The sequence below is a fragment of the Vidua chalybeata genome, chromosome 37 (genome assembly GCF_026979565.1).
Source record: "Vidua chalybeata isolate OUT-0048 chromosome 37, bVidCha1 merged haplotype, whole genome shotgun sequence".
Classification (NCBI taxonomy): Eukaryota; Metazoa; Chordata; class Aves; order Passeriformes; family Viduidae; genus Vidua; species Vidua chalybeata.
The window spans coordinates 155,182-177,549 of NC_071566.1; the positions used below are offsets into that span (position 1 = coordinate 155,182).

The window sequence follows — 22,368 nt, forward strand, 5'->3', positions numbered from 1 at the left end:
AAAGGTGCCGGAAATCCCCCAAAATCTGCTTGGGGAGGGAGGGAGACCCCAAAAATCCCCCAAAGTCCGCCTGGGAGGGAGAGACCCCAAAAATCCCCCAAAATAACCCAAAATCTGCTTGGGAGGGAGAGAGACCCCAAAATAACCCAAAATCCGCCTGGGAGGGAGAGACCCCAAAAATAACCCAAAATAACCCAAAATCTGCTTGGGAGGGAGGGAGACCCCAGAAATCCCCCAAAAATCCGCCTGGGAGGGAGAGACCCCAAAAATCCCCGAAAATCTGCCTGGGGGGGGGGAGGAAGACCCCAAAAATTCCCCAAAGTCCGCCTGGGGAAGGAGGGAGACCCCAAAAATCCCCCAAAAATCCGCCTGGGAGGGAGGGACCCCAAAAATCCCCTAAAATCCGCCTGGGGGGGGGGGGGAATTGTCCCCAAAAATCCCCCGGACCCCAAAAATCTCCCGGGATTGTCCCCAAATCCTCCCCGGACCCCAAAAATCCCCCGGGATTGTCCCCAGATCCCTCCCAAAACCCCAAAATGACCCCGAAACCCCCAAAATTCCTCCCGAAATGGGGCTGGGACACCCCCAAAAATCCCCCTGAACCCCCAAACTGCCCCGGAGGCCAAAATCCACCCCCTAAACCTGAGCCGAGACCCCAAAATTGATCTCGGGCACCCCAAAACTGACCCCGAGCCCCCAAACTGACCCCCCCCCGCACCCCAAAAGTGATCCTGGCCCCCCAAAATTGACTCAGAACCCCAAAAATGTCCCCTTGACTCTCCCAAGTGACGCCCCCCGAACCCAAAAATGGCCCCGAACCCCAAAAATGCCCCCCCGGGAAGCCCAAAATTCCCACCCTGAAGCCCCAAACTGCCCCTGGACCCCCAAAATCCCCCCGGGAACCCCAAAACTGACCCCCAGAACCCCAAAATGGAGCCCCCTGAACCCCAAAAATTACCCTGAACCCCAAAAAAGATGCCCCAAAACTGACCCTGAACCCTAAAAACGACCCTCCCTAAACCCCAAACCTCCTGAGGCACCCCAAAACTCGCAGGATAATCCTTCAGAAACCCCAAAATCCCTTCGGGATCCCCCAAAATCCCCCCGGGACCCCCAAAACCCCCGGTGGGCCCCACCGTGACTCAGCTCGCGGCGTTGCCCTTTTAAGGCTCCGCCCACTCGGGGGCGGGCATGCGGTGACGTAATCACCGCAAGCACCGCCCACGCCTCGAGAGCGCCTCAGCGGAGCCCAGGTGGGGGGGGGGGGGGCGGAATTTTGGGGTGAAAAAGGGCGAATTTGGGGCCGGGCGGGGAACTGTGAGGGAAAACGGGCTCAGTCTGGCGTGGAAAAGGCGGGATTTGGGCTGAAAGGGCGGAATTAGAGGGGGAAAAAGGCGAATTTTGGGCGTCCGGGAGAACGTTTTGGGCGGTTGGAGGAAGTCGTGAGGGGAAAGGCGCAGGTTTGGAGGTTAAAAAGTGCGGGCTTGGAGGTAAAAAAGTGGATTTTGGGGTGAAAATAGCAGGTTTTGGGGCCGGAGGGCAATCCTGAAGGAAAAAAAGTGCAGGTTTTGAGGTGAAAAGTGCAGATTTTGGGGTGAAAAGTGCAGATTTTGGGGTGAAAAGTGCAAATTTGGAGGTCTGAGGCAGATTTTGTGGTGGGTGAGGAAATCGTGAGGTAAAAAGTGGAGATTGTGAGGTAAGAAAAGCGATTTTGAGGTTAAAATTGGGAATTTTGGAGTTTGGGAGGAAATCCTAAAGTAAAAAGTGCAGATTTTGAGGTAAAAAGCGCATTTTTTGAGGTGAAAAGTGCAGATTTTTGGGTGAAAAGTGCAAATTTGGAGGTCTGAGGCAGATTTTGTGGTGGGTGAGGAAATCATGAGGTAAAAAGTGGAGATTGTGAGGTAAGAAAAGCGATTTTGAGGTTAAAATTGGGAATTTTGGAGTTTGGCAGGAAATTTTGAGGTGAAAAGTGCAGGTTTTGAGGTGAAAAGTGCAGGTTTTGAGGTGAAAAGCGCAGATTTTGAGGTGAAAAGTGCAGATTTTGGGATCCGGGGCACAATATGTGGTGGAGGAAACCGTGAGGTAAAAAGAGGAGGTTTTGAAGAGAAAAGTGCAGATTTTGAGGTTAAAATTGGGAATTTTGGTGTTTGGGAGGAAATCCTGAAGTAAAAAGTGCAGATTTTGAGGTAAAAAGCGCATTTTTTTGAGGTGAAAAGTGCACGTTTTTGAGGTGAAAAGTGCAGATTTTGGGATCCGGGGCAGATTTTGTGGTGGGTGAGGAAATCATGAGGTAAAAAGTGGAGATTTTGAGGTAAGAAAAGCGATTTTGAGGTTAAAATTGGGAATTTTGGAGTTTGGCAGGAAATTTTGAGGTGAAAAGTGCAGGTTTTGAGGTGAAAAGTGCAGGTTTTGAGGTGAAAAGCGCAGATTTTGAGGTGAAAAGTGCAGATTTTGGGATCCGGGGCACAATATGTGGTGGAGGAAACCGTGAGGTAAAAAGAGGAGGTTTTGAAGAGAAAAGTGCAGATTTTGAGGTTAAAATTGGGAATTTTGGTGTTTGGGAGGAAATCCTGAAGTAAAAAGTGCAGATTTTGAGGTAAAAAGCGCATTTTTTTGAGGTGAAAAGTGCACGTTTTTGAGGTGAAAAGTGCAGATTTTGGGATCCGGGGCAGATTTTGTGGTGGGTGAGGAAATCATGAGGTAAAAAGTGGAGATTTTGAGGTAAGAAAAGCGATTTTGATGTTAAAATTGTGAATTTTGGTGTTTGGGAGGAAAACCTGGAGTAAAAAGCGCAGATTTTGAGGTGAAAAGCGCATTTTTTTGAGGTGAAAAGTGCATGTTTTGAGGTGGAAAGTGCAGATTTTGGGATCCGGGGCAGATTTTGTGGTGGGTGAGGAAATCGTGAGGTAAAAAGTGGAGATTGTGAGGTAAGAAAAGCGATTTTGAGGTTAAAATTGGGAATTTTGCAGTTTGGCAGGAAATTTTGAGGTGAAAAGTGCAGATTTTGAGGTGAAAAGTGCAGATTCTGAGGTGAAAAGTGCAGGTTTTGAGGTGAAAAGTGCAGATTCTGAGGTGAAAAGTGCAGATTCTGAGGTGAAAAGTGCAGGTTTTGAGGTGAAAAGTGCAGATTCTGAGGTGAAAAGTGCAGATTTTGAGGTGGAAAGTGCAGATTTTGGGATCCGGGGCAGATTTTGTGGTGGGTGAGGAAATCGTGAGGTAAAAAGTGGAGATTTTGAGGTAAAAATGCAGATTTTTGAGGTGAAAATGCAGATTTTGAGGTGAAAATGCAGATTTTTGAGGTGAAAATGCAGATTTTTCGGGTAAAAATGCAGATTTTGGGGTGAAAAGGGCGAACTTGGGGGGTTGGGAGGAAATCCTGAGGTAAAAAAGAGGAGGTTTTGAGGAGAAAATGCAAATTTTGAGGTTAAATTGTGAATTTTGCAGTTTGTGAGGAAATCCTGAAGTAAAAAGTGCAGATTTTCAGGTAAAAAGTGCAGATTTTGAGGTAAAAGGTGCAGCTTTTCAGGTAAAAATGCAGATTTTGACATTAACAGGGCAGATTTTGGGGATTGGGAGGGGATTCTGAGGTAAAAGGAGCAGATTTTCAGGTAAAAATGCAAATTTTGAGGTAAAAAAATCGGATTTTGGTGTCTGGCTGCGGATTTTGGGGTGAAAAAGAAGATTTTTGAGGGGCTGGAGCAGTTTTGGGTGGGGGAAATGCAGATTTTGGGGTGAGGGGGAGAAATTTGGGGTGAAAATGGGAGAATTTGAGGGTGAAAAAGTCAATACTGAGGTGAAAAAAGGCAGATTTTTGGTGCCTGAGGGGCAAATTTGGGAGTAAAAAAAGCTGATTTTGGGGCAGAACTGGGCAAAAAGAGGCTGATTTGGGGCAAAAAAGGCAAATTTAGGACTAAAAAAGCTGAGTTTGAGGTCTGGAGGGAGATTTTGGGGCAGAACGGGGTGAATTTGAGGCAAAAAAGGTCAAATTTGGGGCAGAAAGAGTCAAATTTGAGGTGAAAATCCCAGATTTGCAGGTGAAAAGGGCAGATTTTGGGGTGAAAAACACGAATTTGGGGTGCTGAAGTAAAAAAATGGGGGTGCAAAAGGCGGATTTTGGGGTGAAAAAGGCAAATATTTGGGTAAAAAATTCAGATTTGTGAGTGAAAAACTCACATTTTGGGGTGCAAAAGGCGGATTTGGGGTGAAAAAAGTGGAATTTTGGGGTGAAAAAGTCGAATTTGGGGCGTAAAAGTTGGATTTGTGTGAGAAAAAGTTGAATTTGGGGGTGTGAAAGGCAGATTTTGGGGTGAAAAAGGGTGGATTTGGGGTAAAAAACTGAATTTTGGGATGAAAAAGTCGAATTTAAAGATGGAAAAAGCAGATTGTGGGTGCAAAAGTCAAATTTTGGTGTGAAAAAGTCGAATTTCGGGGTGCAAAAAGCAGATTTGGGTGTAAAAAAAGTGGAATTTGGGGGTGCAAAAGGCAGAATTTGGGGTAAAAAACTGAATTTTGGGATGAAAAAGTCGAATTTAAAGATGGAAAAAGCAGATTGTGGGAGCAAAAGTTGAATTTTGGTGTCAGAAAGTCGTATTTAGGGGTGGAAAAAGCAGATTTGGGGTAAAAAAGTGGAATTTGAGGGTGCAAAAGGCAGAATTTGGGGGTTAAAAAGGTGGATATGGGGTAAAAAGTGGAATTTTGGGGTGAAAAAGTCGAATTTTAGGGTGCAAAAAGCAGATTTGGGGTGCAAAAGTCAAATTTTGGGGTGAAAAAGTCGAATTTGGGGGTGCAAAAATCAGACTTGGGAGTAAAAAAGTTGAATTTGGGGCAAAAAAAGGCAGAATTTGGGGTAAAAAAGTGGAATTTGGGGTGCACAGTGCAGATTTTAGGGTCCCACATTCAGATTTGGGGTGCACAGTGCAGATTTTAGGGTTCCAGTTCAGATTTGGGGTGCACAGTGCAGATTTTAGGGTTCCAGTTCAGATTTGGGGTGCACAGTGCAGATTTTAGGGTCCCACATTCAGATTTGGGGTGCACAGTGCAGATTTTAGGGTCCCACATTCAGATTTGGGGTGCACAGTGCAGATTTTAGGGTTCCAGTTCAGATTTGGGGTGCACAGTGCAGATTTTAGGGTTCCAGTTCAGATTTGGGGTGCACAGTGCAGATTTTAGGGTTCCAGTTCAGATTTGGGGTGCACAGTGCAGATTTTAGGGTTCCAGTTCAGATTTGGGGTGCACAGTGCAGATTTTAGGGTCCCACATTCAGATTTGGGGTGCACAGTGCAGATTTTAGGGTCCCACATTCAGATTTGGGGTGCACAGTGCAGATTTTAGGGTTCCAGTTCAGATTTGGGGTGCACAGTGCAGATTTTAGGGTTCCAGTTCAGATTTGGGGTGCAAAGGGCGGTGGGGGAGGGGTGCCCGGTGCTTTCCCGGTTCTCCTTCCTCCTCCTCCTCCTCCTCCTCCTCCTCCTCTCCTGCTCCCCTTGAAACGCCCTTGGCGGGGGCGGGGCCGGCCCGCGGCTTTTCCCGGCTCTCGGGGCCCCCCCGGCCATTCCCGGCTCGGCTCCCGCAGCTCCCGGACCCTGCGGACACTCCGGACACTCCGGACACTCCCGGACACTCCCGGACCCTGCGGACACTCCGGACACTCCGGACACTCCCGGACACTTCGGACACTCCAGACACTCCAGACACCGCCGGACACTCGGTCGGTGCCCCCCGAGAACGCCCCGCGTTTCCTCTTCCAATCTGGGATTTTCCTGTCCTGGGGTTTCCCCTTAAACTTTTGGGGTTTTCCCCTTAAAAGTTTGGGGTTTTCCCTTAAAATCTGGTGGTTTTCTCTTAAAATCTTGGAGTTTTCTCCTCAAAATCTTGGGGTTTTACCCTTAAAATTTTGGGGTTTTCTCTTAAAATCTGGTGGTTTTCTCTTAAAATCTTGGGATTTGTCCTCAAAATCTTGGGGGTTTTCCTCGAAATCTTGGGGTTTTCCCCTTAAAATTTTGGGGTTTTCCCTTAAAAGTTTGGGGTTTTCCCTTAAAATCTTGGGGTTTTCCCGTAAAATTTTGGGGTTTTCTCCTCAAAATCTTGGGGGTTTTCCTTAAAATCTGGTGGTTTTCCCTCAATGTCTTGGGGTTTTCCCTTAAAATCTTGGGGTTTTCCCATAAAATTTTGGGGTTTTCTCCTCAAAATCTTGGGGGTTTTCCTTAAAATCTGGTGGTTTTCCCTCAATGTCTTGGGGTTTTCCCTTAAAATCTTGGGGTTTTCCCATAAAATTTTGGGGTTTTCTCCTCAAAATCTTGGGGGTTTTCCTTAAAATCTGGTGGTTTTCCCTCAATGTCTTGGGGTTTTCCCTTAAAATCTTGGGGGTTTTCCTTAAAATCTTGGGGTTTTCCCTTAAAATCTTGGGGTTTTCCCTTAAACTCTTGGAGTTTTCTCCTCAAAATCTTGGGTGTTTCCCTTAAAATCTGGTGGCTTTCCCTTAAAATTTTGGGGTTTTGCTCAAAATCTTGGGATTTCCCCTCAAAATCTTGGTGGTTTACCCTTAAAATCTTGGGGGTTTTGCCTTAAAATCTTAGGGCTTTGCCCTTAAAATCTTGGGGCTTTGCCCTTAAAATTTTGGGGTTTTCCCTTAAAATCTTGGGATTTCCCCTCAAAATCCTGGTGTCTTCTTCTCAAAAACTTGGGGTTTTCCCCCTCAAAATCTTGGGATTTTTCCCTGGAAATTTTGGGATTTCTCCTCAAAGTCTTGGGGATTTTCCCTTTCAGAACTTGGGGTTTGCCCTCAAAATTTTGGGCTTTTCCCTCTCAAATTTTGGTGTTTTCCCCTCAAAATCTTGGGGTTTCCCCTAAAAATTTTGGGGTTTTCCCCTCAAAATCTTGGAGTTCTTCCCAAAAATTCTTGAGATTTTTCCCCCCTCAAATCCTGGGATCCCCCTCCCCAAATCCTGGTGGTTTTTCCCCAAATCTTGGGGTTCTTGCCCCTCAAATCCTGGGATCCCCCTCCCCAAATCCCGGGTTCTTCCCCCAAAATGTTGGGGTTCTCCCCCGCCAGTGTCCCCAGTGCCTTCCCAGTTCAGTCCCAGTCCATTCCCAGTGTCCCCAGTGCCCCCAGTCCATTCCCAGTGCCCCCAGTGCCCCCAGTGCCCTCCCAGTGCCCCCAGTGCCCTCCCAGTGCCCCCAGTGCCCCCAATGCCCCCAGTCCATTCCCAGTGCCCCCAGTGCCCCCAGTGCCCTCCCAGTGCCCCCAGTGCCCCCAATGCCCCCAGTCCATTCCCAGTGCCCCCAGTGCCCCCAGTCCATTCCCAGTGCCCCCAATGCCCCCAGTCCATTCCCAGTGCCCCCAGTGTCCCCAGTCCATTCCCAGTGCCCCCAGTCCATTCCCAGTGTCCCCAGTCCCCTCCCAGTTCAGTCCCAGTGCCCCCAGTCCATTCCCAGTGCCCCCAGTGTCCCCAGTCCATTCCCAGTGTCCCCAGTCCCCTCCCAGTCCATTCCCAGTGCCCCCAGTCCACTCCCAGTGCCCCCAGTCCATTCCCAGTGCCCCCAGTCCATTCCCAGTGCCCCCAGTCCATTCCCAGTGCCCCCAGTCCATTCCCAGTGTACCCAGTCCACTCCCAGTGTCCCCAGTCCATTCCCAGTGCCCCCAGTCCACTCCCAGTTCAGTCCCAGTGCCCCCAGTGCCCCCAGTCCATTCCCAGTGCCCCCAGTGCCCCCAGTCCATTCCCAGTGCCCCCAGTGTCCCCAGTCCATTCCCAGTGCCCCCAGTCCATTCCCAGTGCCCCCAGTCCCCTCCCAGTGCCCCCAGTTCACTCCCAGTTCTCCCCAGTCTCCTTCCCATCCACACCCAGTGTCCCCAGAGCACTCCCAGTTCTCTCCCAGTGTTCCCAGTCCTCTCCCAGTTCAGTCCCAGTGCCCCCAGTCCACTCCCAGTGCCCCCAGTGCCCCCAGTCCACTCCCAGTTCAGTCCCAGTGCCCCCAGTCCACTCCCAGTGCCCCCAGTCTCCCCAGAGCACTCCCAGTTCACTCCCAGTGTTCCCAGTCCCCTCCCAGTGCCTCCAGTTCACTCCCAGTCTCCTCCCAGAACCCTCCCAGTCCCCTTCCAGTCCCTCCCAGTTCACTCCCAGTGCCCCCCCAGTGCCCCCAGTCCTTATCAGTGCCCTCCTTATCTCTTCCCAGTGCCCCCAGTCCTTCCCAGTTCACTCCCAGTGCCCCCAGTTCACTTCCAGTGCCCCCAGACCACTCCCAGTCCCTCCCAGTTCACTCCCAGTGCCCTCCCAGTGCCCCCAGTCCTTATCAGTGCCCTCTTTATCTCTTCCCAGTGCCCCCAGTCCTTCCTGGTCGCTCCCAGTTCACTTCCAGTGCTCCCAGTCCCTTCCCAGTGCTCTGTGGCCTTTACCAGTCACTCCCAGTCGCTCTCAATCTGCTCCCAGTCACTCCCAGTCCCCTCCCAGTTCACTCCCAGTGCTCCCCAGTCCCCTCCCAGTCACTGCCAGTACTCCCCAGTCCCCTCCCAGTCACTCCCAGTGCTCCCCAGTCCCTTCCCAGTGCTCTGTGACCTTTACCAGTCACTCCCAGTCGCTGTCAATCTGCTCCCAGTCACTCCCAGTCCCTTCCCAGTGCTCTGTGACCTTCACCAGTCACTCCCAGTCCACTCCCAGTGCCCCCAGTTCACTTCCAGTGCCCCCAGACCACTCCCAGTCCCTCCCAGTTCACTTCCAGTGCCCTCCCAGTGCCCCCAGTCCTTATCAGTGCCCTCCTTATCTCCTTCCGGTGCCCCCAGTCGCTCCCAGTTCACTCCCAGTGCCCCCAGTTCATTCCAGTGCCCCCAGACCACTCCCAGTCCCCTCCCAGTCATTCCCAGTCACTCAATATATTCCCAGTCACTCCCAGTCCCCTTCCAGTGCCCCCAGTTCACTTCTAGTGCCCCCAGACCACTCCCAGTCTTCTCCCAGTGCCCCCAGTCCCCTCCCAGTTCATTCCCAGTCCCTCCCAGTCCCCTCCCAGTTCATTCCCAGTCCCTCCCAGTCCCCTCCCAGTTCATTCCCCATCCCCTCCAGTCCCCTCCCAGTTCATTCCCCATCCCCTCCAGTCCCTCCCAGTCCCCCTCCCTCCCCTTTCTGGGGACCCCCCCGGGGTGTGGCCGTGTCCCTGCCCCTCCCCTGGCGCAGGTGTGAGCGGTGACGTCACGGCCACCCCGCTGACGTCACGGCTGACGTCACGGCGTCCCCTCAGTGCCACCTCCAGGATGTCCCCTCCCGTGCCCGCGCTGACCCCCGAGCAGAAGAAGGAGCTGGCGTCCATCGCCCAGCGCATCGTGGCCCCCGGCAAGGGCATCCTGGCCGCCGATGAGTCCACTGGTTTGTACTGGGATGGACTGGGAGGGACTGGGATGGACTGGGACAGACTGGGAGGGACTGGGACTGAACTGGGATGGACTGGGACAGACTGGGAGGGACTGGGACAGCCTGGAGCCATCGCCCAGCGCATCGTGGCCCCCGGCAAGGGCATCCTGGCCGCCGATGAGTCCACTGGTTTGTACTGGGATGGACTGGGAGGGACTGGGAGTGAACTGGGATGGACTGGGACAGACTGGGATGGACTGGGAATGGACTGGGATGGACTGGGATGGACTGAGAATGGACTGGGACGGACTGGGATGGACTGGGACAGACTGGGATGGACTGGGAATGGACTGGGACGGACTGGGACAGACTGGGAGGGACTGGGAGTGAACTGGGATGGACTGGGAATGGACTGGGACAGACTGGGATGGACTGGGAATGGACTGGGATGGACTGGGACAGACTGGGATGGACTGGGAATGGACTGGGACGGACTGGGGCCATCGCCCAGCGCATCGTGGCCCCCGGCAAGGGCATCCTGGCCGCCGATGAGTCCACTGGTTTGTACTGGGATGGACTGGGAGGGACTGGGAGTGAACTGGGAGTGAACTGGGACGGACTGGGACAGACTGGGATGGACTGGGGCAGATTGGGACGGACTGGGATGGACTGAGAATGGACTGGGATGGACTGGGACGGACTGGGACAGACTGGGAGGGACTGGGACAGACTGGGATGGACTGGGATAGACTGGGATGGACTGGGATAGACTGGGAGGGACTGGGACAGAGTGGGATGGACTGGGAATGGACTGGGACAGACTGGGATGGACTGGGATGGACTGGGATGGACTGGGATAGACTGGGAGGGACTGGGACAGAGTGGGATGGACCGGGACAGACTGGGATGGACTGGGAATGGACTGGGACAGACTGGGAATGGACTGGGATGGACTGGGAATGGACTGGGACGGACTGGGATGGACTGGGATGGACTGGGATGGACTGGGAATGGACTGGGACAGACTGGGATGGACTGGGAATGGACTGGGACAGACTGGGAATGGACTGGGATGGACTGGGAATGGACCGGGACAGACTGGGAATGGACTGGGACAGACTGGGATGGACTGGGATGGACTGGGACAGACTGGGAATGGACTGGGACAGACTGGGATGGACTGGGACAGACTGGGATGGACTGGGACAGACTGGGAAGAGATGAGGAAGCACCAGGAGGGACTGGGAGTTATTGGGAGGCACTGGTTTATACTGGGGAGCACTGAGGCAATGGCAGGAGCCTGGCTGGGGTTACTGGTTTATACTGGTTTATACTGGCCCATACTGGTTCTAACCGGTTTATACTGGTTCTAACCGGTCCGTCCCCCTGCAGGCAGCATCGCCAAGCGGCTGAGCCATACTGGTTTATACTGGTCTATACTGGTCTATACTGGTTCTAACTGTTTTGTACTGCTCCATACTGGTTTATACCGGTCTATACTGGTCCTGACTGGTTTTTACTGGTTCTAACCAGTCCATACTGGTTTTTACTGGTTCTAACTGGTCCATCCACCCCCAGGCAGCATCGCCAAGTGGCTAAGCCATACTTGTCCATACTGGTTTTAACTGGCCCATACTGGTCTATACTGGTCCATACTAGTTGATACTGGCCCATACTGGTTCTAACTGGTTTATACTGGTCCTAACTGGTTTTCCCCCCACAGGCGGCATTGCCAAGCGGCTGAGCCATACTGGTTTATACTGGTCTATACTGGTCTATACTAGTTTATACTGGCCCATACTGGTTCTAACTGGTCCATACTGGTTTATACTGGTCCGTACTGGTTCTAACTGGTCCATACTGGTTCTAACTGGTCCGTACTGGTTCTAACTGGTCCATACTGGTCCTGACTGGCCCATCCCCCCGCAGGCAGCATCGCCAAATGGCTGAGCCATACTGGTTCATACTGGTCTATACTGGTTCTAACTGGTCCATACTGGTCCATACTGGTTCTAACTGGTTTATACTGGTCCATACTGGTTCTAACTGGCCCATCCCCCTGCAGGCAGCATCGCCAAGCGGCTGAGCCATACTGGTCTATACTGGTCCATACTGGTCCTGACTGGTCCATACTGGTTCTAACTGGTTCATGCTGGTTCTAAGTGGTCCATACTGGTTTATAGTGGTCCATGCTGGTTCTAACTGGTTCTAACTGGTCCCTGCTGGTTCATACTGGTCTATACTGGTTCTAACTGGTCCATACTGATCCATACTGGTTCTAACTGGTCCATACTGGTCCATACTGGTTCATACTGGTCTATACTGGTTCTAACTGGTTCATACTGGTCCATACTGGTTTATACTGGTCTATACTGGTTCTAACTGGTTCATACTGGTCCATACTGGTTTATACTGGTCTATACTGGTTCTAACTGGTTCATACTGGTCCATACTGGTTTATACTGGTCCATACTGGTTCTAGCTGGTTCTAACTGGTCCCTGCTGGTCCTGACTGGGCCATCCCCCCGCAGGCGGCATCGCCAAGCGGCTGAGCCATACTGGTTCATACCGGTCTATACTGGTTCTAACTGATCCATACTGGTTCTAACTGGTCCATACTGGTTTATACTGGTCCATACTGGTTCTAACTGGCCCATCCCCCCGCAGGCAGCATTGCCAAGCGGCTGAGCCATACTGGTCCATACCGGTCTATCCTGGTTCTAACTGGTCCATACTGGTCTATACTGGTTCTAACTGGTTTATACTGGTCCATACTGGTCCTGACTGGCCCATCCCCCCGCAGGCAGCATTGCCAAGCGGCTGAGCTCGGTGGGCGCCGAGAACACGGAGGAGAACCGGCGCTGGTACCGGCAGCTGCTCTTCACGGCCGACAAGCGCGTGGAGCCGTGCATCGGCGGCGTCATCCTCTTCCACGAGACCATGTACCAGAAGGCCGACGACGGGCGCCCCTTCCCGCAGGTCATCCGCGACAAGGGCGCCCTGGTGGGCATCAAGGTGCGACTCGGGGACACCTCGGGGACATTGGGGACGCCTCGGGGACATCGGGGACGCCTCGGGGACATTGGGGACATCAGGGGGACGTGACGGATGTTTGGGAGTTCCTTGAGTTGTGTTGGCCATGGAGAGATGGGAGCAGGGGAGCCACATCTAAGGGGGGTTCAGAGGGTGAGGTGGGGACGTTTGGGGTCTTTGGGACATTGGGGACACATCAGGGACACCTTGGAGATACTGGGGGGACATGGGGGATGTTGGGTGTTGAGTTGGGTTGACCCAACTCAAGGGGAGTTGGGAGAGCAGAGGAGCCACATCTAAGGGGGGTTCATAGGGTGAGGTGGGGACGTTTGGGGACATCGGGGACACCTCGGGGACATCGGGGACGCCTCGGGGACATCGGTGGGACGTGACGGACGTTGGAGTTCCTTGAGTTGGGTTGGCCATGGAGAGATGGGAGCAGAGGAGCCACATCTAAGGGGGGTTCAGAGGGTGAGGTGGGGACATTTGGGGTCTTTGGGGCGTTGGGGACACCTTGGGGATGTTGGGGACACCTCGGGGACATCGGGCACCTGAGGGATGTTGGGTGTTCCTTGGGTTGGGTCAGCCAGGCCATGGTGGGACCAGGCCAGCGTGTCTGAGGTGGGGACACTCTGGGGACACCTTGGGGACATTGGGGACGCTCTGGGGACACCTTGGGGACATTGGGTTCGCTCTGGGGACGCTCTGGGGACACCTTGGGGACATTGGGTTCGCTCTGGGGACACGCTGGTGTCCCCGATGTCCCCGGTGACCGTGTCGCTGTCCCCCAGGTGGACAAGGGCGTGGTGCCCCTGGCTGGCACCAACGGCGAGACCACGACCCAGGGTGAGTGACAGCGCTGTCCCCAAGGCCACCGCCCTGTCCCCAGCCCTGTCACAGCCCTGTCCCCAGTGCCACCGCCCTGTCCCCATCCCTGTCACAGCCATGTCCCTGATGCCACCGCTGTGTCCCCAGCCCTGTCACCGCCCTGTCTCCAGTGCCACCGCCGTGTCCCCAGCCCTGTCCCCAGTCCTGTCACCCTGTCCCCATCCCTGTCACCGCTGTGTCCCCGATGCCACCGCCACGTCCCTGTTCCTGTGTCACAGCCATGTCCCCGATGCCACCGCGGTGTCCCCATCCCTGTCACAGCCGTGTCCCCAGTGCCACCGCCGTGTCCCCATCCCTGTCACAGCCGTGTCCCTGATGCCACCGCGGTGTCCCCATCCCTGTCACAGCCGTGTCCCCAGTGCCACCACCCTGTCCCCATCCCTGTCACAGCCATGTCCCCAGTGCCACCACCCTGTCCCCATCCCTGTCACTGCCATGTCCCCAGTGCCACCGCCGTGTCCCCATCCCTGTCACAGCCGTGTCCCCAGTGCCACCGCTGTGTCCCCATCCCTGTCACAGCCGTGTCCCCAGTGCCACCGCCGTGTCCCCATTCCTGTCACTGCCATGTCCCCAGTGCCACCGCTGTGTCCCCATCCCTGTCACAGCTGTGTCCCTGATGCCACCGCCGTGTCCCCATCCCTGTCACAGCCATGTCCCTGATGCCACCGCCGTGTCCCCATCCCTGTCACAGCCATGTCCCTGATGCCACCGCTGTGTCCCCAGCCCTGTCACCGCCCTGTCTCCAGTGCCACCACCGTGTCCCCAGCCCTGTCCCCAGTCCTGTCACCCTGTCCCCATCCCTGTCACCGCTGTGTCCCCAATGCCACCGCCACGTCCCTGTTCCTGTGTCACAGCCGTGTCCCCGATGCCACCGCCGTGTCCCCATCCCTGTCACAGCCGTGTCCCCAGTGCCACCGCCGTGTCCCCATCCCTGTCACAGCCGTGTCCCCAGTGCCACCGCCGTGTCCCCATCCCTGTCACAGCCGTGTCCCTGATGCCACCGCCGTGTCCCCATCCCTGTCACAGCCGTGTCCCCAGTGCCACCGCCGTGTCCCCATTCCTGTCACAGCCGTGTCCCTGATGCCACCGCCGTGTCCCCATTCCTGTCACTGCCATGTCCCTGATGCCACCGCTGTGTCCCCATCCCCGTGTCACCCTCCCAGCGCAGCGCGTGCCACCACAGGGCCCCGTGTCCCTGATGTCCCCTGATGTCCCCAAGGTGCTCACCATGGCCCGTGTCCCTGTCCCACTGATGTCCCCAATGTCCCCAGGACTTGGTGGCCTCATGGAGCCCATGCAATGCCCAATGTCCCTGGTGTCCCCAATGTCCCCCATGTCCCCGGTGTCCCCAATGTCCCCAATGTCCCCAGTGTCCCCAATGTCCCCAACACCTCCAATGTCTTCCGTGTCCCCAATGTCCCCAACACTCTCCAGATCCTCCATGACCACAACATCCCCCATGTCCCCATTGTCCCAAATGTCCCCGATGTCCCCATTGTCCCGATGTCCCCAGTGTCCCTGATGTCCCCTGCGTCCCCAATGTCCCCAATATCCCTGATGTTCCCATTGTCCCGATGTCCCCAGTGTCCCCAAGGCTCCCAATGTCCCCGATGTCCCCAATGTCCCCAACATCCCCACTGTCCCCAGTGTCCCAAATGTCCCCAATGTCCCCGATGTCCCCAGTGTCCCCAGTGTCCCCGATGTCCCCAAATGTCCCCAGTGTCCCCAGGGCTCCCAATGTCCCCGACATCCCCAATGTCCCCGATGTCCCAAATGTCCCCGATGTCCCCAGTGTCCCCGCTGTCCCCAGTGTCCCCAATGTCCCCGATGTCCCCGGTGTCCCAAATGTCCCTGATGTCCTCGATGTCCCCAAATGTCCCCGCTGTCCCCAGGGCTGGACGGGCTGATGGAGCGCTGTGCGCAGTACAAGAAGGACGGCGCTGACTTTGCCAAGTGGCGCCGTGTCCCCAATGTCCCCAACGTCCCCAATGTCCCCAATGTCCCCGATGTCCCCAGTGTCCCCGCTGTCCCCAATGTCCCCGAATGTCCCCGCTGTCCCCAGGGCTGGATGGCCTCATGGAGCGCTGTGCGCAGTACAAGAAGGACGGCGCTGACTTTGCCAAGTGGCGCTGCGTGCTGAAGATCTCGGCGCACACGCCGACGCGCCTGGCCGTCATGGAGAACGCCAACGTCCTGGCGCGCTACGCCAGCATCTGCCAGCAGGTCACCCGCTGGCCCCAGCTGTCACTGTCACCTGCTGTCACCTGCTGTCACCTGCTGTCACCCGCTGTCACCCGCTGGCACCCGCTGTCACCCGCTGTCACCCGCTGGCCCCAGCTGTCACCTGCTGTCACCCGCTGTCACCTGCTGTCACCCGCTGTCACCCGCTGTCACCCGCTGGCCCCAGCTGTCACCCGCTGTCACCTGCTGTCACTGTCACCCGCTGTCACCCGCTGTCACCTGCTGTCACTGTCACCCGCTGTCACCCGCTGGCACCCGCTGTCACCCGCTGGCCCCAGCTGTCACCCACTGTCACCTGCTGTCACCCGCTGGCCCCAGCTGTCACTGTCACCTGCTGTCACCTGTTGGCCCTAGCTGTCACTGTCACCTGCTGGCCCCAGCTGTCACTGTCACCTGCTGGCCCCAGCTGTCACCTGCTGTCACCCGCTGTCACCCGCTGGCCCCAGTTGTCACCTGCTGTCCCCAGCTGTCACCCGCTGTCACCCGCTGTCCCCAGCTGTCACCCGCTGGCCCCAGTTGTCACCTGCTGTCCCCAGCTGTCACCCGCTGTCACCCGCTGGCCCCAGCTGTCACCCGCTGTCACCCGCTGTCACCTGCTTTCCCCAGCTGTCACCCCCTGTCACCCGCTGGCCCCAGTTGTCACCTGCTGTCCCCAGCTGTCACCCGCTGTCACCCGCTGTCACCCGCTGGCCCCAGCTGTCACCCGCTGTCACCCGCTGTCACCTGCTGTCACTGTCACCCGCTGTCACCCGCTGTCACCTGCTGTCACTGTCACCCGCTGTCACCCGCTGTCACCCACTGTCACCCGCTGTCACCCGCTGGCCCCAGCTGTCACCTGCTGTCACCCGCTGTCACCCGCTGTTACCCGCTGTCCCCAGCCTGTCCCCAGCTGTCCCCAGCCTGGCCCCAGGGTGCGGGGAGGGAGCTGCAGGGGAGGTGGCACCAAGAGGTGGCACCTGGAGGGGGTTTGGTGTCACCTGGAGGGGATTTGGTGGCACTTGGAGAGGGTTTGGTGGCACCTAGACCAGGTTTGGTGGCATCTAGACTGGGTTTGGTGGCACCTCTGTGGACCTGAGTCACCTCCAGGTGTCCCAGAGGGATTGGTGGGGGGCAAGTGACACTTCAAGGTGGCTTCTGCAGGGGGTTTGGTGGCACCTGGAGGGGTTTGGTGGCACCTGGAGAGGATTTGGTGGCACCTGGAAGGGTTTGGTGGCACCTGGAAGAGTTTGGTGGCACCTGGAGAGGATTTGGTGGCACCTGGAGAAGATTTGGTGGCACCTGGAAGGGTTTGGTGGCACCTGGAAGAGTTTGGTGGCACCTGGAGAGGATTTGGTGGCACCTGGAGAGGGTTTGGTGGCACCTGGAGGGGTTTGGTGGCACCTGGAGAGGATTTGGTGTCACCTGGAAGGGTTTGGTGGCACCTGGAGAGGGTTTGGTGGCACCTGGAGAGGTTTGGTGGCACCTGGAGAGGATTTGGTGTCACCTCAGTGCCCTTGGCTGCCCTCCTGCTGTCCCCTGTCCCCCTGTCCCTGGGGCTGTCCCCTGTCCCCGCCGTGGCTGACGTGTCCCCGCTGTCCCCACGGTGTCCCCAGAACGGCATTGTCCCCATCGTGGAGCCCGAGATCCTCCCGGACGGTGACCACGACCTCAAGACGTGCCAGTACGTCACCGAGAAGGTCAGTGCCACCCCCGGGGGTCCCCAAGTGTCCCCAGGGGTCCCCAAGGGTCCCCAGCCCTCGGGGTGACACCAGGAGGTGGCAGCTGGACGGGGGTGGTGGCACCTGAGTGGCTTTGAGTCACCTCCTGGTGTCCCCACCCTGTCCTGGTGTCACCTCCTGGTGTCCCCACCCTGTCCCTGGTGTCACCTCCTGGTGTCCCACAGGGTGCGGCGGGGCAGGGTGACACCTCAAGGTGGCACCTGGATGGGGTTTGGTGGCACCTGGCCTGTCCCCAGGTGTCCCCAACGTCCCCAGCGCTGTCGCAAAGCGCTGGTGGCCGTGTACAAGGACACCACGTGGCCCTGCAGTGTCCCCAGTGATGTTCCCATGTCCCCAATGATGTCCCCAATGTCCCCAGTGATGTCCCCAATGATGTCCCCATGTCCCCAATGATGTCCCCATGTCCCCAATGATGTCCCCAATGTCCCCAGTGATGTCCCCAATGATGTCCCCATGTCCCCAGTGATGTCCCCAATGATGTCCCCATGTCCCCAATGATGTCCCCAATGTCCCCAGTGTCCCTAGTGATGTCCCCAGTGATGTCCCCATGTCCCCAATGATGTCCCCAATGATGTCCCCAATGATGTCCCCATGTCCCCAATGATGTCCCCATGTCCCCAGTGTCCCCAGTGATGTCCCCAATGTCCCCAATGATGTCCCCATGTCCCCAATGATGTCCCCAATGTCCCCAGGTCCTGGCAGCCGTGTACAAAGCCCTCAGTGACCACCACGTGTCCCCAATGATGTCCCCAATGTCCCCAATGATGTCCCCAATGATGTCCCCATGTCCCCAATGATGTCCCCAATGATGTCCCCAATGTCCCCAGTGTCCCTAGTGATGTCCCCAATGATGTCCCCAATGTCCCCAGGTGCTGGCAGCCGTGTACAAAGCCCTCAGTGACCACCACGTGTCCCCAATGTCCCCAGTGTCCCCAGTGATGTCCCCAATGTCCCCAATGATGTCCCCAATGTCCCCAATGATGTCCCCAGGTCCTGGCAGCCGTGTACAAAGCCCTCAGTGACCACCACGTGTACCTCGAGGGGACGCTGCTGAAGCCCAACATGGTGACAGGGGGACACGCCTGTGCCACCAAGTACAGCCCCGAGGAGATCGCCATGGCCACCGTCACCGCCCTGCGCCGCACCGTGCCACCCGCCGTGCCAGGTCAGTGTCACTGTCACCTCTGTGTCACCGTGTGTCACTGTGTGTCACTGTGTGTCACTGTGTGCCACGGCCACCGTCACCGCCCTGCGCCGCACCGTGCCACCCGCCGTGCCAGGTCAGTGTCACTGTCACCTGTGTGTCACTGTGTGTCACTGTGTGTCACTGTGTGCCACGGCCACCGTCACCGCCCTGCGCCGCACCGTGCCACCCGCCGTGCCAGGTCAGTGTCACTGTCACCTCTGTGTCACCGTGTGTCACTGTGTGTCACTGTGTGTCACTGTGTGTCACTGTGTGTCACTTTGTGCCACGGCCACTGTCACCGCCCTGCGCCGCACCGTGCCACCCGCCGTGCCGGGTCAGTGTCACTGTCACCTGTGTGTCACTGTGTGTCACTGTGTGTCACTGTGTGTCACTTTGTGCCACGGCCACTGTCACCGCCCTGCGCCGCACCGTGCCACCCGCCGTGCCAGGTCAGTGTCACTGTCACCTCTGTGTCACCGTGTGTCACTGTGTGTCACTGTGTGTCACTGTGTGCCACGGCCACCGTCACCGCCCTGCGCCGCACCGTGCCACCCGCCGTGCCGGGTCAGTGTCACCTGTGTGTCACCTGTGTGTCACTGTCACTGTTCCTGTGTCCTCTGTGCCCCCCGCTGTCCCTGCAGGGTGGCACGGTGTCACTCGGTGTCCCCACGGTGTCCCCAGGGGTCAGACGAGGAGGAGCCGTCGCTGTCCCTCGGTGCCACCAACCGCTGTCCCCATGTCCCCATGTCCCTGTGCCATACCCGTGTCCCTGAGTGTCCCAGTGTCCCCAGGCTGATGTGACAGTGATGTCCCCATGTCCCCAATGTCCCCATGTCCCCAGTGTCCCTGTGCTGTATCTGAGCTGTCCCAGTGTCCCCAGGCTGATGTCACAGTGTCCCCTCGATGTCCCCACCAGGGATCACGTTCCTGTCGGGGGGTCAGAGCGAGGAGGAGCCGTCGCTGTCCCTCAGTGCCATCAACCGCTGTCCCCATGTCCCCGTGTCCCTGTGCCATACCCGTGTCCCTGGGTGTCCCAGTGTCCCCAGGCTGATGTCCCCATGTCACTTTGGTGTCCCCACCAGGGATCACGTTCCTGTCGGGGGGTCAGAGCGAGGAGGAGGCCTCTCTGAACCTGAACGCCATCAACCGCTGCCCGCTGCCGCGGCCCTGGGCGCTGACCTTCTCCTACGGCCGCGCCCTGCAGGCCTCGGCCCTCAAGGCCTGGGCGGGCAAGAAGGACAACACCAAGGTGGCCCAGGAGGAGTACGTCAAGAGAGCCCTGGTAGGTGCCACCGGGGACACCCTGGGGACATTGGGGACATTGAGGGGGCTTGGGGACAGCGGGGTGGGCAGGAGAAGGGTTTGGGGTTGTCACCACTGGGGACAGGGACAGGGACAACAGCAAGGTGGCCCAGGAGGAGAACGTCAAGAGAGCCCTGGTACGTGCCACCGGGGACACCTTGGGGACATTGAGGGGGCTTGGGGACATCGGGGACATCGGGGTGGGCAGGAGAAGGGTTTGGGGTTGTCACCACTGGGGACACAAGGACAGGGACAACAGCAAGGTGGCCCGGGAGGAGAACGTCAAGAGAGCCCTGGTAGGTGCCACCGGGGACATTGGGGACATTGGGGACATTGAGGGGGCTTGGGGACATCAGGGTGGGCAGGAGAAGGGTTGGGGAGTGACCCATGGGGACACTGGGGACACCCTGGGGACATTGGGGACATCGGGGTGGGCAGGAGAAGGGTTTGGGGTTGTCACCACTGGGGACACAAGGACAGGGACAACAGCAAGGTGGCCCGGGAGGAGAACGTCAAGAGAGCCCTGGTAGGTGGCACTGGGGACATTGGGGACACTCTGGGTCGCCTTGGGGACATTGGGGTACAGGGGGTGCGGTGGGGTTGGCAGGAGGAGGTTTGGGGGGTGACACGTGGGGGGACACACGAGGTGGCCCAGGAGGTCACTGGGGACCTTGGGGACACCAGCGCCCCCAGTGTCCCCAACATCCCCAGTGTCCCGAATGTCCCCAGTGTCCTCTGCTGTCCCCCATGTCCTGGACACTCCTGGTGTCCCCAGTGTCCCCAACACCCCAAATGTCCCCAGTGTCCCTGACACCCCCGATGTCCCCAATGTCACCAGTCCTCCAATGTCCCCTCTGTCCCCTCTGTCCCCTCTGTCCCCTCTGTCCCTGTTGTCCCCTGATGTCCCTGTGTCCCCTCTGTCCCTGTGTCCCCTCTGTCCCCTCTGTCCCTGCTGTCCCCTGATGTCCCTGTGTCCCCTCTGTCCCTCTGTCCCCTCTGTCCCTGCTGTCCCCTGATGTCCCTGTGTCCCCTCTGTCCCTCTGTCCCCTCTGTCCCTGATGTCCCTGTGTCCCCTCTGTCCCCAGGCCAACTCCCTGGCGTGCCAGGGCAAGTACACCCCGAGTGGCACCGCGGGGGCGGCGGCCAGCGAGTCCCTGTTCGTGTCCAACCACGCCTACTGACCGCTGACCGCTGCTGACCGCTGCTGACCATCCGCTGACCACTGCTGACCATCCGCTGACCATCCGCTGACCACTGCTGACCGCAGCTGACCACTGCTGACCATCCGCTGACCGCTGCTGACCGCTGCTGACCATCCACTGACCATCTGCTGACCACCCACTGACCATCTGCTGACCACCCGCTGACCATCCACTGACCATCCGCTGACCATCTGCTGACCACCTGCTGACCATCCACTGACCCCTGACCCCTGCTGACCATCCACTGACCACCTGCTGACCATCCGCTGACCCCTGACCCCTGCTGACCACCTGCTGACCACTGACCATCTGCTGACCACCTATGGACTGCTGACCACCTGCTGACCACCCTGTGGCCACCCTGTGGCCACCCTGTGGCCACTGACCACCCTGTGGCCACCCTGTGACCACCCTGTGGCCACCCTGTGACCATCCTGTGGCCACTGACCACCCTGTGGCCACCCTTGGGCCACTGACCATCCTGTGGCCACCCTGTGACCACCCTGTGGCCACTGACCACCCTGTGGCCACCCTGTGACCACCCTGTGGCCACTGACCACCCTGTGGCCACCCTGTGGCCGCTGCCCCTGCCCCTCCCCGAGCAATAAAGGTCGCGGATGAACCCGGATCGGCTGCAGGAGCTGCTGGGCAAATCTGGGGGGCTGTGACCCCAAATCTGAGGCGTCTGGGGGGGGTGTGACCCCAAATCTGGGGGGTCTGGGGGGGTGTGACCCCAAATCTGGGGGGTCTGGGGGGGGTGTGACCCCAAATCTGGGGGGTCTGGGGGGATTGACCCCAAATCTGGGGGGTTTGGCCCCAAATCTGGGGGGTCTGGGGGGGTTGACCCCAAATCTGGGGGGTTTGACCCTAAATCTGGGGGGTCTGGGAGGGGGTTTGACCCCAAATCTAGGGGGTTTGACCCCAAATATGGGGGGTCGGGGGGGGGTTTGGCCCCAAATCTGGGGGGCTTGACCCCAAATCTGGGGGGTTTGGCCCCAAATCTGGGGGGTTGACCCCAAATCTGGGGGGCTTGACCCCAAATCTGGGGGGTTTGGCCCCAAATCTGGGGGGTTTGGCCCCAAATCTGGGGGGCTTGACCCCAAATCTGGGGGGTTTGGCCCCAAATCTGGGGGGTTTGACCCCAAATCTGGGGGGGTTGACCCCAAATCTGGGGTGTCTGGGGGGGTTTGACCCCAAATCTGGGGTGTCTGGGGGGGGTTGACCCCAAATCGGGGGTGTTTGGCTCCAAATCTGGGGGGTCTGGGGGGGGGTTTGACCCCAAATCTGGGGGCCTGGGGGGGGTTTGACCCCAAATTTGGGGTGTCTGGGGGGGTTGACCCCAAATCTGGGGGGTCTGGGGGGGGTTGACCTCAGATCTTGGGGGTCTTGGGTGGTTTGGGGAGTGTGACCCCAAATTTGGGGGGGTTTGACCCCAGATTTGGGGGGGTCTGGGGTGGTTT

The 22,368-nt window shown here is 57.4% G+C and overlaps 1 protein-coding gene across 1 annotated transcript; it reads left to right on the top strand.

Moving 5' to 3' along the window:
* The first annotated feature begins 1,188 nt into the window (after nucleotides 1-1,188).
* On the top strand, nucleotides 1,189-21,536 carry ALDOA (aldolase, fructose-bisphosphate A). The gene is made up of 11 exons (XM_053968614.1): nucleotides 1,189-1,253; nucleotides 3,445-3,484; nucleotides 5,573-5,707; nucleotides 9,229-9,353; nucleotides 12,142-12,353; nucleotides 13,163-13,217; nucleotides 15,322-15,482; nucleotides 17,093-17,176; nucleotides 18,209-18,383; nucleotides 19,487-19,686; nucleotides 20,792-21,536. Exons 4-11 carry the CDS (start codon nucleotides 9,242-9,244, stop codon nucleotides 20,885-20,887), a joined length of 1,095 nt encoding a protein of 364 aa, XP_053824589.1. The 5' UTR covers nucleotides 1,189-1,253; nucleotides 3,445-3,484; nucleotides 5,573-5,707; nucleotides 9,229-9,241; the 3' UTR covers nucleotides 20,888-21,536.
* The last annotated feature ends 832 nt before the right edge of the window (nucleotides 21,537-22,368 follow it).